The sequence below is a fragment of the Mobula hypostoma genome, chromosome 8, assembly GCF_963921235.1.
Source record: "Mobula hypostoma chromosome 8, sMobHyp1.1, whole genome shotgun sequence".
Lineage (NCBI taxonomy): Eukaryota > Metazoa > Chordata > Chondrichthyes > Myliobatiformes > Myliobatidae > Mobula > Mobula hypostoma.
Window position 1 is genome coordinate 28,996,914 of NC_086104.1, and position 14,681 is coordinate 29,011,594.

A 14,681-nucleotide genomic window follows, 5' to 3' on the forward strand; every position below is an offset into this window, starting at 1 on the left:
CTTCCAATTAAAACATTAAGCAATCTAAAAATTACTCTCAAAATGTCCTTCTTGAATAATGTACAAAACTGCTAAACATTAAAGGTAGTGTCTTAATATAAAAAAAAACCTATCTTTCCAATAACAAATTCAAATGGGTGACTAAAATCCTGAATTAGAAATAAAACAGTTAACGTTTCAGGAACATCCTGAAACATTAATTTTGTTTCTCTTCCCACACCATTTTCAGTTTTTGCTTTAGATTTCAGGCATCTATTTTATTTGTACATTTTTAACAGGCCCTTTAAGCAGCATTGCCAGCAACCCCAGATTTAATCCTAGCCTAATCACAGGACAATTTACAATGATCAATTAACCTACTAACCAGTACATCTTAGACTGTGGGTGGAAACCACAGCACCCGGAGGAAACCAAAACATTCCACGGAGGGCGTACAAACTCCTTAAACAGGACTGAACTCCAAAGCCGAGTTGTAATAGCACTGCGCTAATCACTGCACTACCGTGGTACCCCGTAGTTTTTGATTAGCAAAGATCTAGCTCAGACTAAATTTCTAGTCTCAGTATTCAATTATCCCAACATAAAGATATCTGCCCAAGTTTGTTTAATCAGAGTGGCAAAAAGGATATGGAGCACTGGACGGAGCCTATAGTCAGGAATATTCTCCAGATTCACAAAAGCAGAGTTTATTACAGACTCTGCAAAATTACTTATGTTGAAAAAATCTTGAAGCATACTTGGTCCAGCATTCCCGAGGATATGAAAACTGTTTAAGAATAAAGTCAGAGTAAATGTAATCTTTTTAATATCCAAGAAAACCAAAACAACTACTACAAACAGAATCAAAGTTACAAGATTAAAGTTTCATAGTTCTAAATGGGTTAGCATGCAACACATCACACAGAAAATTGAGCCACAGCTGGCCTCTGTGTCTGAAGTAACAAAAGGAACTACTAATCAAAAATGCTATGTATTGATTCATATTGTCCTGTGCAGTTAAATAACCCAACTCTCATCCGTCTAGTACACACTTGAAGCAAGACACTAAAAGGATGCTGACAAGCAACTAATGTACTTTAGCATAAGCAGAAAGTATACAGCAAAAGTGTTAACAATTCTCAGATAAATTGGAGCACATTTGTTCTTTGCTCAAAGGCTAGTTCACCCAGCACAGAATATAAAGGGGGAAGTTAAAAACCAAAATTCAGAACTATAGTTTTGCAAGTTTGTGACCGAGAATGAAATTGTAGGCCAGAGCAGTATTAATTTTTAACATTCTAAAAAAAAACTTGGGACACTGCCGTTTTAAAGTTCAAATTAAATACATAGGAATTAGATACCGACAAAATTTCTTCCTACCAGTTGTCATACAGGGTACAGAAGAATCCTTGCATTCGTTCCAGAACAGATTTGTAGACAGGAGCATCAACGTGATCTAGTAAAGGCTGTGGAATACCTGCATCAATGACAAGACTCATTAGAAACAGATTCTATAATTTACAAAAGTGTTAAACTTAGAGGACAAATTTATGGGATTACAACTTAGTCTAGGTCAAAGACCAAGATGGTTCATCAAAAGTCAACTTTTGTTGGGGATTTAAACTAGATCTGAGGGGAAAGCCAGTGCAGCTAGTGGAGTGGTTCTGGGGAAAATATATGTGGAGCCATCATACAAAGACAGGAACTGAAAGGTTGAGCATAGTGGGACTAACATGATGACTTGTGTCTACTTCAACGCAGGGAATATTATCGGCAAAGCAAATGAGCTTAGAGCTTGGATCAGCATGTGGAATTGTGATATTGTAGCCATTGGTGAGACTTGGTTGTAGGATGGACAAGACTGGCAGCTCAGTGTTCTGTGGTTCCATTGTCTTACACATAATAAAGAGATCTATTAAAGGAAGAGAGATGACATTACTCATTCGAGAAAATGTCACAGCAGTGCTCAGACAGGATAGCCTGGAGGGCTTGTCAACTATGGGTGAAGCTGAGGAATAAGAAAGGGAGAGAGAATCATGGTCTGATCAGGGACAGTCAGCATGGCTTTGTGAAGGGCAAATCGTGTCTAACAAGCCTGATAAGAGTTCTTTGAGGAGGTGACCAGGCATATAGATGAGGGTAGTGCAGTGGATGTGATCTACATGGATTTTAGTAAGGCATTTGACAAGGTTCCACACGGTAGGCTTATTCAGAAAGTTAGAAGGCATGGGATCCAGGGAAGTTTGGCCAGGTGGATTCAGAATTGGCTTGCCTGCAGAAAGCAGAGGGTGGTGGTGGGGGGAGTACATTCAGATTGGAGGATTGTGACTAGTGGTGTCCCACAAGGATCTGTTCTGGGACCTCTACTTTTCATGATTTTTATTAACGACCTGGATGTGAGGGTAGAAGGGTGAGTTGGCAAGTTGGTAGACGACACAAAGGTTATGTGCCTATGCAAGTGGCCTACGCCGTTGTAAACATGCATTGGTGTGTCTACATCGCTCTGCAATTCACCGTCCAAAACACTAGCTGGCAGTGGAGTTTCTATGCCACTGTGTTGAGTTTCTTTGTGTACTTCAACCAATGACGACTGAAACTGAGCGCATGTTGGAGCTGGAGCTAATAAATGTTGAACAAGAGTTACTTTTATTGAAATTACTGCAACGCAGAAAAGACAGAAGACGTTGGAGGAGATGGTGTGTATGACCATTGAATGGATTGAGGCAGAAGGAGGGTGAACTTTCTGTGCTTGTCCAGCCACTGACAGACATGGACGAGGAAATGCATTTCAAATATTTCTGGATGTCGGCAGGTAGATTTGACGAGAAAAAGCAACGGAAATGCGATGCTACCAAGTGGTCCAATCACAGCTGTTGTGGTCTGTGTCACTGCGACGCGTAGTTACATTTTTGGGGAGATGCGTGTCAGGCTACGGCGTAGGGTATGCAGCTACACTGTACCTACGGCGTAGATTCCACGCAGAAGTATAAATTGGCCTTAAGGGACTGGATGGGATAGAATGTGTTCAGTAACGTTTCCTTAATCAAGATATAAACGTAACAGACTAGAGAGAGTGACTAGAGAGATATTCCTCACAATTATTAGTGATTTCAAAAACATTCCCAGATACAAAAAAAAACTAATATGCAATTACCTCATACCTAATGAAAGTACATCCTAGCATTAACAAACCAATAACTGACAAAAACAAACTTAAACATCTGAAGTAAAACAATCACTAGAAATGTAAGAAAAGTGAGGAAAAATAAAACACTAGAAAAGTTTTCTTTTGCTTTATTCAAAACCTTCATTTAAATTTCTTCCTGGCCCTTTGTATCCAGATTAGTACTGAAAATACAAAGATTTATATTGAGAATCGCTGCCATGATTCAGCTTAAGGTTCAAACCCAATTTCAAGATATGTTGAAATTAACCTACACTATGTTAAAAAGAAATTGAATAGATATCTTGCAACAGATTATGTAGAAATCATAAAATATCTACAGCACAGAAACAGGCCTTTTGGCCCTTCTTGGCTATGCCGAACCATTTTTTTGCCTAGTCCCACTGACCTGCACACGGACCATATCCCTCCATACACCTCCCATCCATGTATCTGTCCAATTTATTCTTAAATGTTAAAAAAGAACCCACATTTATCACCTCATCTGGCAGCTCATTCCACACTCCAACTTGGGGAGAAGAAGCCCCCCCTAATGTTCCCTTTAAACTTTTCCCCCTTCACCCTTAACCCATGTCCTCTGGTTTTTTTTCTCCCCTTGCCTCAGTGGAAAAAGCCTGCTTGCATTCACTCTATCTATACCCATCATAATTTTATATACCGCTATCAAATCTCCCCTCATTCTTCTACGCTCCAGGGAATAACATCCTAACCTATTCAATCTTTCTCTGTAACTGAGTTTCTCAAGTCCCAGCAACATCCTTGTAAACCTTCTCTGCACTCTTTCAACCTTATTTATATCCTTCCTGTAATTTGGTGACCAAAACTGAACACAATACTCCAGATTCGGCCTCCCCAATGCCTTATACTATCTCCTTATAACAGTCCAGCTCTTATACTCAATACTTTGATTAATAAAGGCCAATGTACCAAAAGCTCTCTTTACAATCCTCTCTACCTGTGATGCCACTTTTAGGGAATTTTGTATCTGTATTCCCAGATCCCTCTGTTCTACTGCACTCCTCAGTGCCTTACCATTTACCTTGTATGTTCTACCTTGGTTTGTCCTTCCAAAGTGCAATACCTCACATTTGTCTGTATTAAACTCTATCTGCCATTTTTCAGCTGGTCCAAATCCCTCTGCAAGCTTTGAAAACCTTCCTCACTGTCTACTACACCTCCAATCTTTGTATCATCAGCAAATTTGCTGATCCAATTTACCACATTATCATCCAGATCACTGATATAGATGACAAATAACAATGGACCCAGCACTGATCCCTGTGGCACACCACTAGTCACAGGCCTCCACTCGGAGAAGCAATTCTCTACTACCACTCTGGCTTCTTCCATTGAGCCAATGTCTAATCCAAATTACCACCTCTCCATGTATACCTAGCGACTGAATTTTCCTAAATAATCTCCCATGCTGGACCTTGTAAAAGGCCATGTAGACAACATCCACTGCCTTCCCTTCATCCACTTTCCTGGTAACCTCCTCGAAAAACTCCAATAGATTGGTCAAACATGACCTACCACGCACAAAGCCATGTTGACTCTCCCTAATAAGTCCCTGTCTATCCAAATGCTTGTAGATTCTGTCTCTTAGTACTCCCTCCAATAACTTCCCACTACCGACGTCAAACTTACTGGCCTATAATTTCCCAGATTACTTTTCGATCCTTTTTTAAACAACGGAACAACATGAGCCATTCTCCAATCCTCACCCGTAGACACCGACATTTTAAATATATCTGCCAGGGCCCCTGCAATTTCAACACTAGTCTCCTTCAAGGTCCGAAGGAATACCCTGTCAGGTCCTGGGGATTTATCCCCTTTAATTTGCCTCAAGATAGCAAGCAGCTCCTCCTTTTCAATCTGTACAGTTTCCATGATCTCATTACTTGTTTCCCTTAATTCCATAGACTTCATGCCAGTTTCCTTAGTAAAAACACATGCAAAAAACCCATTTAAGATCTCCCCCATTTCTTTTGGTTCCGCACTTAGCCGACCACTCTGATCTTCACGAGGACCAGTTTTATCCCTTACAATCCTTTTACTCTTAATATACCTGTAAAAGCTCTTAGGATTATCCTTCACTTTGACTGCCAAGGCAACCTCATGTCTTCTTTTAGCCCCCCTGATTTCCTTAAGTATTTTCTTGCACTTTTTATACTCCTCAAGCACTTTATTTACTCCGTTTCCTATACATGTCATACAACTCTCTCTTCTCCTTTATCAGAGTTGCAATATCCCTTGAGAACCAAGGTTTCTTATTCCTATTCACTTTGCCTTTAAGCCTGACAGGAACATACAAGCTCTGCACTCTCAAAATTTCTCCTTTGAAGGCTTCCCACTTACCGATCACATCCTTGCCAGAGAACAACCTGTCCCAATCCACGCTTTTTAGATCCTTTCTCATTTCTTCAAATTTGGCCTTCTTCCAGTTTAGAATCTCAACCCTAGGACCAGATCTATCTTTATCCATGATCAAGTCGAAACTAATGGTGTTATGATCACTGGAACCAAAGTGCTCCCCTACACACACTTCCGTCACTTGTCCTAACTCATTTCCTAATAGGAGATCTAATATTGCATCCCCTCAGTTGGTCCCTCTATATATTGATTCAGAAAACTTTCCTGAACACATTTCACAAACTCTAATCCATCTAGATCCCTAACAGTATGGGAGTCTCAATCAATATGTGGAAAATTAAAATCCCCTACCACCACAACTTTATGCTTCCTGCAGCTGCCTGCTATCTCTCTACAGATTTGCTCCTCCAATTCTCACTGACTATTGGGTGGTCTGTAATACAACTCCAAATAATGTGGCCATACCTTTCCTGTTTCTCAGCTCCACCCATAAGGACTCAGTAGACAAGCCCTCTAATCTGTCCTGCCTGAGCACTGCTGTAATACGTTTCCTGACAAGTAATGCTACCACCCCCTCCCCCGCCCCCACCTTTCATTCCTCTGCCTCTATCACAGCTGAAACATCGGAACCCTGGAATATTAAGCTGCCAGTCCTGCCCCTCTTGTAGCCAAGTTTCACTAATTGCTATAACGTCATAATTCCACAATTAAGGATTCACAATTAAGTGACATCTTATTTTTAAGAGTACTGGCTAATTAGCCCATAGGTGAGATAAATTTCCAAAACTAAGGAATTATACATATACCGAGGATAGCATTTTTTTCCACTTCCAGCATGTCGTGGGCTTTCATGAAGTGGGGGCTCAGCTGCGCCAACATTTCCGGGAGCCAAAGATTGTTATGAGTCCTGTGAACAAGAAAACATAGTAACATTAATAAGTTCCATTTTTTAATCCCTTGTGGTTTAAACACGGTCATAAAAGGGACATGAAGGCCTTGAAGTGAAATAGACTTAAGACAATTCCACCAATCAAATCAGACAGGAAGATCACACAGTTATCTTCATTAAGTGCCACTACTGGGAAATTTTTGTCCCACTCTTTCAGCTTTTGGTCTTGTAGTGCAGAACCCCTCTGCAGAAGCCAAGCATCTGTTGAGAGCAAATGAAAGGCAACTGATAAACTGGAAGGCTTCTACAAATACCTCTAATCACTCCACTTTTAATTAAAGTGGCACCAGTTCTTGTCAACTACCAGAAGACTTAGATGGGGTAGAGTATTCAAAATAGCAATACTCCCCTGCAGATTCAAGGCTCTAATGGCACTGAACATAATTGGCACAACATCCCTGTCAAGTTAATACCAATTCTAATCCAAGACAAAGACAGCTTTTTAATTCATATTCATATGAAATAATTCATATTCATATCAAATGAGTCAACAGGTGCCCTGACCTTTTCCACCCAAATTGTGAACAGATTTTCATCCCATGTAGTAAGTCAGTCTCTCAGAGGTTGAATCTGCTGGCAGTCTCAGCAGTTTAAGGCAGAGAACAAAACTGAACAAGAAATTGATAACTAATTCAAATTATCTTCTGAAAGCATATTTGGGGATACAATCAAGTGTAAACAAATGTAAAAGTATCCCCCCAAAGTGAAATTTTAGTCCACATAATTTACTGGAATATCAAGGAAAACACTACAAACGAGATGAAAACAAATTCTGTTCAGGGGATGTAGTGTAGTGGAAAAGGTCAACAATGCTCTTCTGCCAAATCTAAGGTTGGTAATAAAAACCACAAAAATTTCTTGATGATTATATCTTTAATTCTACTCCAATTTTATATGCCTAAAATAATGTCTTCACACGTCCACATTAATTTTATCTTCCCACACCCGCATTCACCTAAAAATTATGGTCCACTGAGAAATGGCTCCCAGAAGTGTTATACAAAGACAATGTTCCTGGATGACTGGAGAGCATCACTAAGTAACAGATGACACACTGATTGCACCAAATCTTAGATTATGGCAGAAGAATAATTTCTTTATTTGCTCATCAAAAAAATCTCAATTCCAAGTAAATATTTCAACACCATTTCTAGTAAATGCATTAAGTCATGACATACATGGAAAATAATTGTCAAGTACATGTTCTTACAACAAGCAAGAGAATAAAGAAAAGGAAGAGTTGAAACAAGAAGACAATAGAGTTGAAAAAGATGGATAAGCAGAGAACAATGAAAGAAACACAAACTACACAGTAATGCTGAGAAAATGCCACTTACCTGTATGTACTTAAAATTCATACACTCTACAGACTCCATTTTCAATTTAATTCATGAATACTAATTAAATAAATACCAGTTTAATACTTTTAAGCATTAATTGGGATGTAAAAAAAGAAATGATTCATTTTTCTAGAATTAACAATCTTACATACCTGGTTAGAGTGCAATCTAGCCAAACTGCTACTTCAAAGTACAGAAGCTTTATGTATTGCACAGCCTCCTCATTCTGCCTCAAACTACACAATCAACTCTTAACTCATACAAAATGTGCCACCTCTCTCTTAAATTTCCTTTACTTCTCAATTTTAAAACATTTACTGTCCCATTTTAAAATGATCAAAATTCAGCTTCAAGTCCAAGACGATACCTTCTCCCCAACATGCAGCCAACAATTATACCACTACAATTAACAGAAAGACCAAACACACTATCCTCCTACACCACTGATTCTGAATATGTTAAGTTCCAGATAAACTTAACATTCAAAAGCAAGATATTCAGATAAACATGAACTCTTCACAACCTCTGAAAATCAAAATGCAACTTGTGCACTGCCAAGCTCAAATAATACTTCAATGAAAGACACTTCTGGCAAACTTGAGCAATGTAGGCATTTGCAAAATTGCAAACCATTAAAATATACTATGAAAAGCCAAATGAAGTATTTAAGAATTCTGAATAAAAGTTGCTGGAAATAGATAACATTATTTACAACAAAATATATACATTATCAGAGAACTAATCATAATTTTAAGGTGTTGTCTTTAAAATATTAAATTTGTGCAACAAAGTATGATATTATCCAAATCTAATATATGAAGGATGAAGAGGTTTCCAAAAAGAAAATCCAGTGAACCACATCAATTATTGAAATATTTACTCAACTATTACGCAACACATTCTATTGGTATCAAGAACACTTACAAGGTCTACAAAAGTTCAAAGTAAATTTATTATTAAAGTACATATGAGTCACTGTATACCATGCTGAGATACATTTTCTTGTGGCCATTCACAGTAGATACAAAGAAACACCATAGAATCAGTGAAAAACTACACACAAGATGGACAAACTATGCAAATGCAAAAGAAATATAATAAAAAGTAATAAATATCAAGAACATGAGATGAACAATCCCTGAAACTGAATCCATAGGGCGTGGGAACAGTTCAGTACTGCGGTGAGTGAAGTTACCCCTCTGGTTCACAAGCATGATGGTTAAGGGGTAATAACTATTCCTGAACCTGGTGGTGTGGGTCCTGAAGGTTCTGGACCTCCTTCCTGATGACAGCAGCGAGCAAAGAGCAGGGCCCGAATGACCGAGTCTGCAATGATGGATGCTACTTTCCTGCAACACCGTTCCTTGCGGATGTGCTCAAATGATGGGGAGGGCATTACTCGTGGTGGCCTAGGCTACATCCACTACTTTTTGTAGGCATTTCCATTCAAGGGCATTGGTTTTTCCATACTAAGCAGTGATGCAACCAGTCAGTTACTCAACTTATCTATAAAAGTTTTAGATGACATTCCAAATCTGTAAGAAAGTAGAGATACTGCTGTGACTTCTTCGTAATAGCACCTATGTGCTGGACCCAAATTTTCTGATTTCAAATCCTCTGAAATGTTAACACCAAGCAAATTAAAATTCGCTGACCCTCTCTGCCTCTGATCACCCGATGAAGACTGGTGCATGAACCTCCTATTTTCTACTACTTGAGTAAATAATCGGCTCTTAGGTCTTGTTGGCATTGAGTGAGAGGTTGTTGTTGAGGCGCCACTAGCCAGATTTTCAATCTGCCTCCTATATTGCTGATTCATCGCCATCTTTGATTTGGCCAATGACAGTGGTGTCATCAGCAAACTTAAGTAAGGCAGCAGGGGGCTAAGCACACAGCCCTGGGTGCACCGGTACTGATGGTGATTGTGATGTTGTTGCCAATCCAAACTGACTCAGGTTTGGAATTAAGGAATCAACGATCCAGTTCCACAAGAAGGTACTGAGGCCTAGGTCTTGGAGCTTATTAATCAATTTTTCATTCATATCACTCTGATAATGAAATTCTATCGAGTTTCTGGAGTCTAATGCTGACTCTATTTGCAGCCAGTAGCTTTCATCTTCTCTAGAAGATGAAATCTGTTTACCCTACCAGACCACTGCATAATTTTAAGGAGCACTGACTTGCCATCAGATCAATCCTTTACAGACCAGATGCTTTAAGCAAGTGAGATTACAAACAGATTTCAATACTGCAAAGCAGTTCAACAAAATTTCTTCAAGCACCAACATGTGTGCTGTAACATGACTTCACATATGCAAATGACTAATTATTGCTCAATTTTAAACACACCATAGACAAGACATATGTTGAGGAAGCTCCAGAAGTCAACAATAAGAGATCAATTCTTCAGATATGAAGTACACAGCAGGGTACTTCTTCTGCAACATCACAACTGTATGGCACACCTTTGATCTTCAAACTTTAAATTTATGTTATCTTTGAAAATTTCCTGCTTTACCTAAAGTTGAAACTTCTCCAGTTGTGAGAACAAAAACATCTTCAATACATTGTTGATCAAATTTCCCTCATGTCATTCAATCAAGCATTCAGCCCATGCCATTCAATTCAATTAAAATTTAGTCAAGGTAGTTCTGCAGACTTCAACCTATGTTAAAAAAAAATCTTTCCAGTGCTTTCGTGTAGCTTAGCTTCATTGAATGGAATAGCAATGACAAGACTGGAGGAGTGCAGGTGAAAGGGCAGGGAGAACACTTTAGGAGCCACAACAAATTGTTCAAGTACTCCCATGATACATGATACAAGATAAAACATCAATGGTTGCCACTTATCGCCACATTCCAGTGACCATTTCTGGAGTGCCTCAGCTGTCAAAGTATTAACAATAAGAAATTTAAAGTCTTCTTCATTTCCACGCACTTAACCACCCAAACACCACCAAACATTATGAAAAGAGCTCTAGGATCCAAAGAAAAGACATTTTAAAATTTTACCTACAAACAGCAAAAGTCAATGAAGCTACCGTCAGTTAGTGGGGAAAAGTTTGAGTGATTAAAGCCGCGGAATAAAATTACACGGGGGGGGGGGCGGGCTGCTTAACTCAAAACAGACTTGTTCAAATATTGAGAGAGACGTCAGAATACTGAAACACTTAGGAAACAAGAATGATTAACAATTGTTTTTGGAATAAAGTACAAAATTGGATCACACCTTTTTTTAAATGCTAAGCAAGACAATTTCAAAGTAGGTAAAAACATAAGCAGTGAGGAGAGAGGTAGACTTCAGTAATTCATTTATGAAATGAATAGAATCATTGTAGCTGCAATTTAATACACTGATGTATTAGTAATGCAATTTGAACAAGTGAAAGCTTAAATGGTTTAATCCTTTTAAAAAAATACATGAACAGAGAACATGAACACAAATAAACTAATACAGTGAAATTAGAAAAAAACTAGCATGGTTCTTAATGAAACTGAAACATTTAAATAGAGATATAATTTTGGCATTTTGGAGGGGGAGGGAGAGCAGCCAGATGTCTTGGTACGTATTGGTATCAATGACACAGGAAGGAAAAGCAAAGAGGTCCCGAAAGAGAATTTAGAGAGCTAGGTAGAAAGCTGAGAAGCAGGATCTCCCGGGTAGTAATTTCTGGATTGCTGCCTGTGCCACACACCAGTGAGGCTAGAAACAGGATGACTTGGCAGATTAATGCGTGGCTGAGAAGCCGGTGCAGGGGGCAGGGCTTCAGGTTCTAGGATCATTGGGATCTCTTCTGGGGAAGGCATGACCTGCACAAAAGGGACAGGTTGCACCTGAATCCAAGGGGGTCCAATATTCTCACAGGCAGGTTTGTTAGAGCTATTGGGGAGGGTTTAAACTAAACTGACAGGGGGATAGAAACTAGAGTGAAGGAATTCAGGATAGGATGGATGGTTTAAAAAAAAAAGATAGCGTGCAGACGACTGTCTGGAAGGTCAGGCAGATGATAGGAGGGATGCAGAAATGATGGCAAATACAGAACTCAAAGCGTTATATCTCAATGCACGGAGTACAAGAAATAAGGTGGGCGATCTTGTTGCACTATTACAGATTGCCAGGTATGATGTTTTGGCAATCACTGAATTGTGGCTTAAGGATGGTTGTAGTTGGGAGCAGAATGTCCAAGATTATACTTGTATCAGAGGGAGAGGAAGGTAGGCAGAGGAGGAGGCATGGCTCTGCTGGTAAACAATGGCATCAAATCAGAAGAAAGATAGGATCGAAATATGTTGAATCCTTCTGGGCCAAATCAAGGGTAGAAGGACCCTGATGGCAGTTATATACAGGTCCCCCAACAGTAACTGAAATGTGGGCCACAGACTACAACCGGAAAAAGAAAAGGCAGATACAGGCCTCCCAACAGTAGCTGGGGCTTGGAACACAGATTACATTGGGAAACAGAAAAGGAGTGTCAAAAGGGCAATGTTATGATGATCATGGGAGATTTCAACATGCACGTCAATTGAAAAGATCAGATTGGTAAAGGACCTCAAGAAAGATAGTTGGTTGAATGCATATGAGAAGGACGTTTAGAGCAGTTTGTCATTGAGCCTACAAGGGGATCGACTATACTGGAATGGGTGTTATGTAATAAACTGGAGGCGATTAGGGAGCTTAAGGTAAAAGAACCCTTAAGAGACAGTGATTACAATATGATTGAGTTCAATTTGAAATTTGATAGGGAGAAAGTAAAGTGTGACGTAGCAGTATATCAATGGAGTAAAGGAAATTAGTGGTATGAGAGAAGAGTTGGCCAAAGTAAATTGGAAGGAGATACTGGCAGGGATGACAGCAGAGCAGCAATGGCTTAAGTATCTGGGAAAAATGAAGGTGGTGCAAGATAATGTATCCCAAAAACGAAGAAATACTCAAATGGCAAACTAGTACAACCATGGCTGCCAAGGAAAGTCAAAGCTAATGTGAAAGCAAAAGAGAGGGCATACAACAAAGCAAAAATCAGCAGGAAGACAGAGGATGGGGAAGCTTTTAAAAACTTACAGAAAGCAACTAAAAGAATCATTAGCAGGGGAAAGATGAAATATGAAAGCAAACTAGCAAGCAATGTCAAAGTCGATACACAAACCTTTTTCAAGTATGTAAAAAAATGAAAGAAATAAGAGTGAAACATAAGGCCGCTAGTAAATGAGGCAGGAGAAATAATAATAGGGGACAAGGAGATGGCAAATGAAATAAATGAGTATTTTGCATCAATCTTCATTCTGAAAGACAGTGTGCCAGATGTTGAAGGGTGTGAGGAAAGAGAAGTGAGTACAGTTATCATTACAAGGGAGAAGGTGCTCAAAAAGCTGAAAGACCTAAGGGTACATAAGTCACCCAAACCAGATGAACTGCACCTTAGGGTTCTGAAAGAGGCAGTGGAGAGATTGTGGAGGCATTAGTTTCGATCTTTCAAAAAAATCAATGGACTGTGCATGGTTCCAGAGGACTGGGAAACTGCAAATGTCACTCCACTATTTAACAAAGGAGGGAGGCAGCAGAAAGAAAATTATAGACCAGTAAGCCTGACCTCATTAACTGAGAAGATGTTGGAGTTAATTGTTAAGGATAAGGTGATTGGTGAAATAGGACAAGATTGGACAAAGTCAATATGGTTTCCTTAAGGGAAAATCTTGCCTGACAAACCTGTTGGAATTCTTTGAGGAGATCTCAAGTAGGATAGGTAAAGGGATGCAGTGGATGTTGTACATTTGGACTTTCCGACCAGTGCCACCCATGAGGCTACTTATCAAGTTAAGAGCCCTTGGTATTACAGGAAAGTTACTGGTATGGTTAAAGCATTGGCTGATTGGTAGGAGGCAGTGAGTGGGAATAAAAGGATCCTTCTCTGGTTGGCTGCCAATGACTAGTGGTGTCCCGCAGGGGTTGGTGATGGGACCACTTCTTTTTAATACTGTCTATCAATGATTTAGATGATGGAATAGATCACTTTGTTGCCAAATTTGCAGATGATACGAAGATTGATGGAGGGGCAGGAATGCTGCAGAAGGACTAAGACAGATTAGGAGAATGGGCAACAGAGTGGCAAATGAAACACAATGTTGGAAAATGCATTCTCATGCACTTCGGTAGTAGAAATAAACGTGCAGACTATTTTCTAAAGGGGGAGAAAATCCAAATATCTGAGATGCAAAGGGACTTTGGACTCCTTGTGCAGAACACCCTAAAGGTTAACTTGCAGGTTGAGTTGGTGGTGGGGAAGGCAAATGCAATGTTAACATTCATTTCAAAAGGTCTGGAATATAAGATCTGGGATATGTTGCTGAGGCTTTCTAAGGCACTGGTGAGGCTCCACCTTGAATATTGAGAACAGTTTTGGGCTCCTCATCTAAGAAAAGATGAGCTGGCATTGGAGAGAGTTCAGAGAAAGTTCACAAGGATGATTCTAGGAATGAAAAGGTTATCATATGAGGAATGTTTGATAGGTCTGGGTCTGTACTGGATGGAATTTTAAAGATGAGGAGGAGATCTCACTGAATCCTTATGAATGGCCTAAACAGAGTAGATGTGGAAAGGGATGTTTCCCGTGGTGGCGGAGTCTTAAACAAGAGGACACAGCTTCAGGATGTTCATTTAATCTGTTCATTTAAAACAGATATGCTGAGAAATTTCTTAAGCCAGAGAGTGGTGTATTTGTGGAATTTGTTGCCACAGGCAGCTGCAGAGGCCAGGTCGGTGGGTATACTTAAGGCAGCTTGATAGGTTCTTGATTGGACATGGCATTAAAGGTTACAGGGGAAGGCTGTGGAATGGGGCTGAGGAGGGAAAAAAGGATCAG

At 39.6% G+C, this 14,681-nt stretch overlaps 1 protein-coding gene across 1 annotated transcript in view; it reads right to left on the reverse strand.

The window, feature by feature from the left end:
* Window positions 1-14,681, reverse strand: part of LOC134350429 (exportin-5) — a 119,581-nt gene that overhangs the window by 34,943 nt on the left and 69,957 nt on the right. The window contains exons 21-23 of the mRNA XM_063055615.1: window positions 6,343-6,443; window positions 1,360-1,456; window positions 630-766 (exon numbers count right to left, since the gene is read on the reverse strand). Of these exons, the coding sequence (XP_062911685.1) occupies window positions 630-766; window positions 1,360-1,456; window positions 6,343-6,443 (335 nt within the window). The remainder of the gene's footprint in view (window positions 1-629; window positions 767-1,359; window positions 1,457-6,342; window positions 6,444-14,681) is intronic.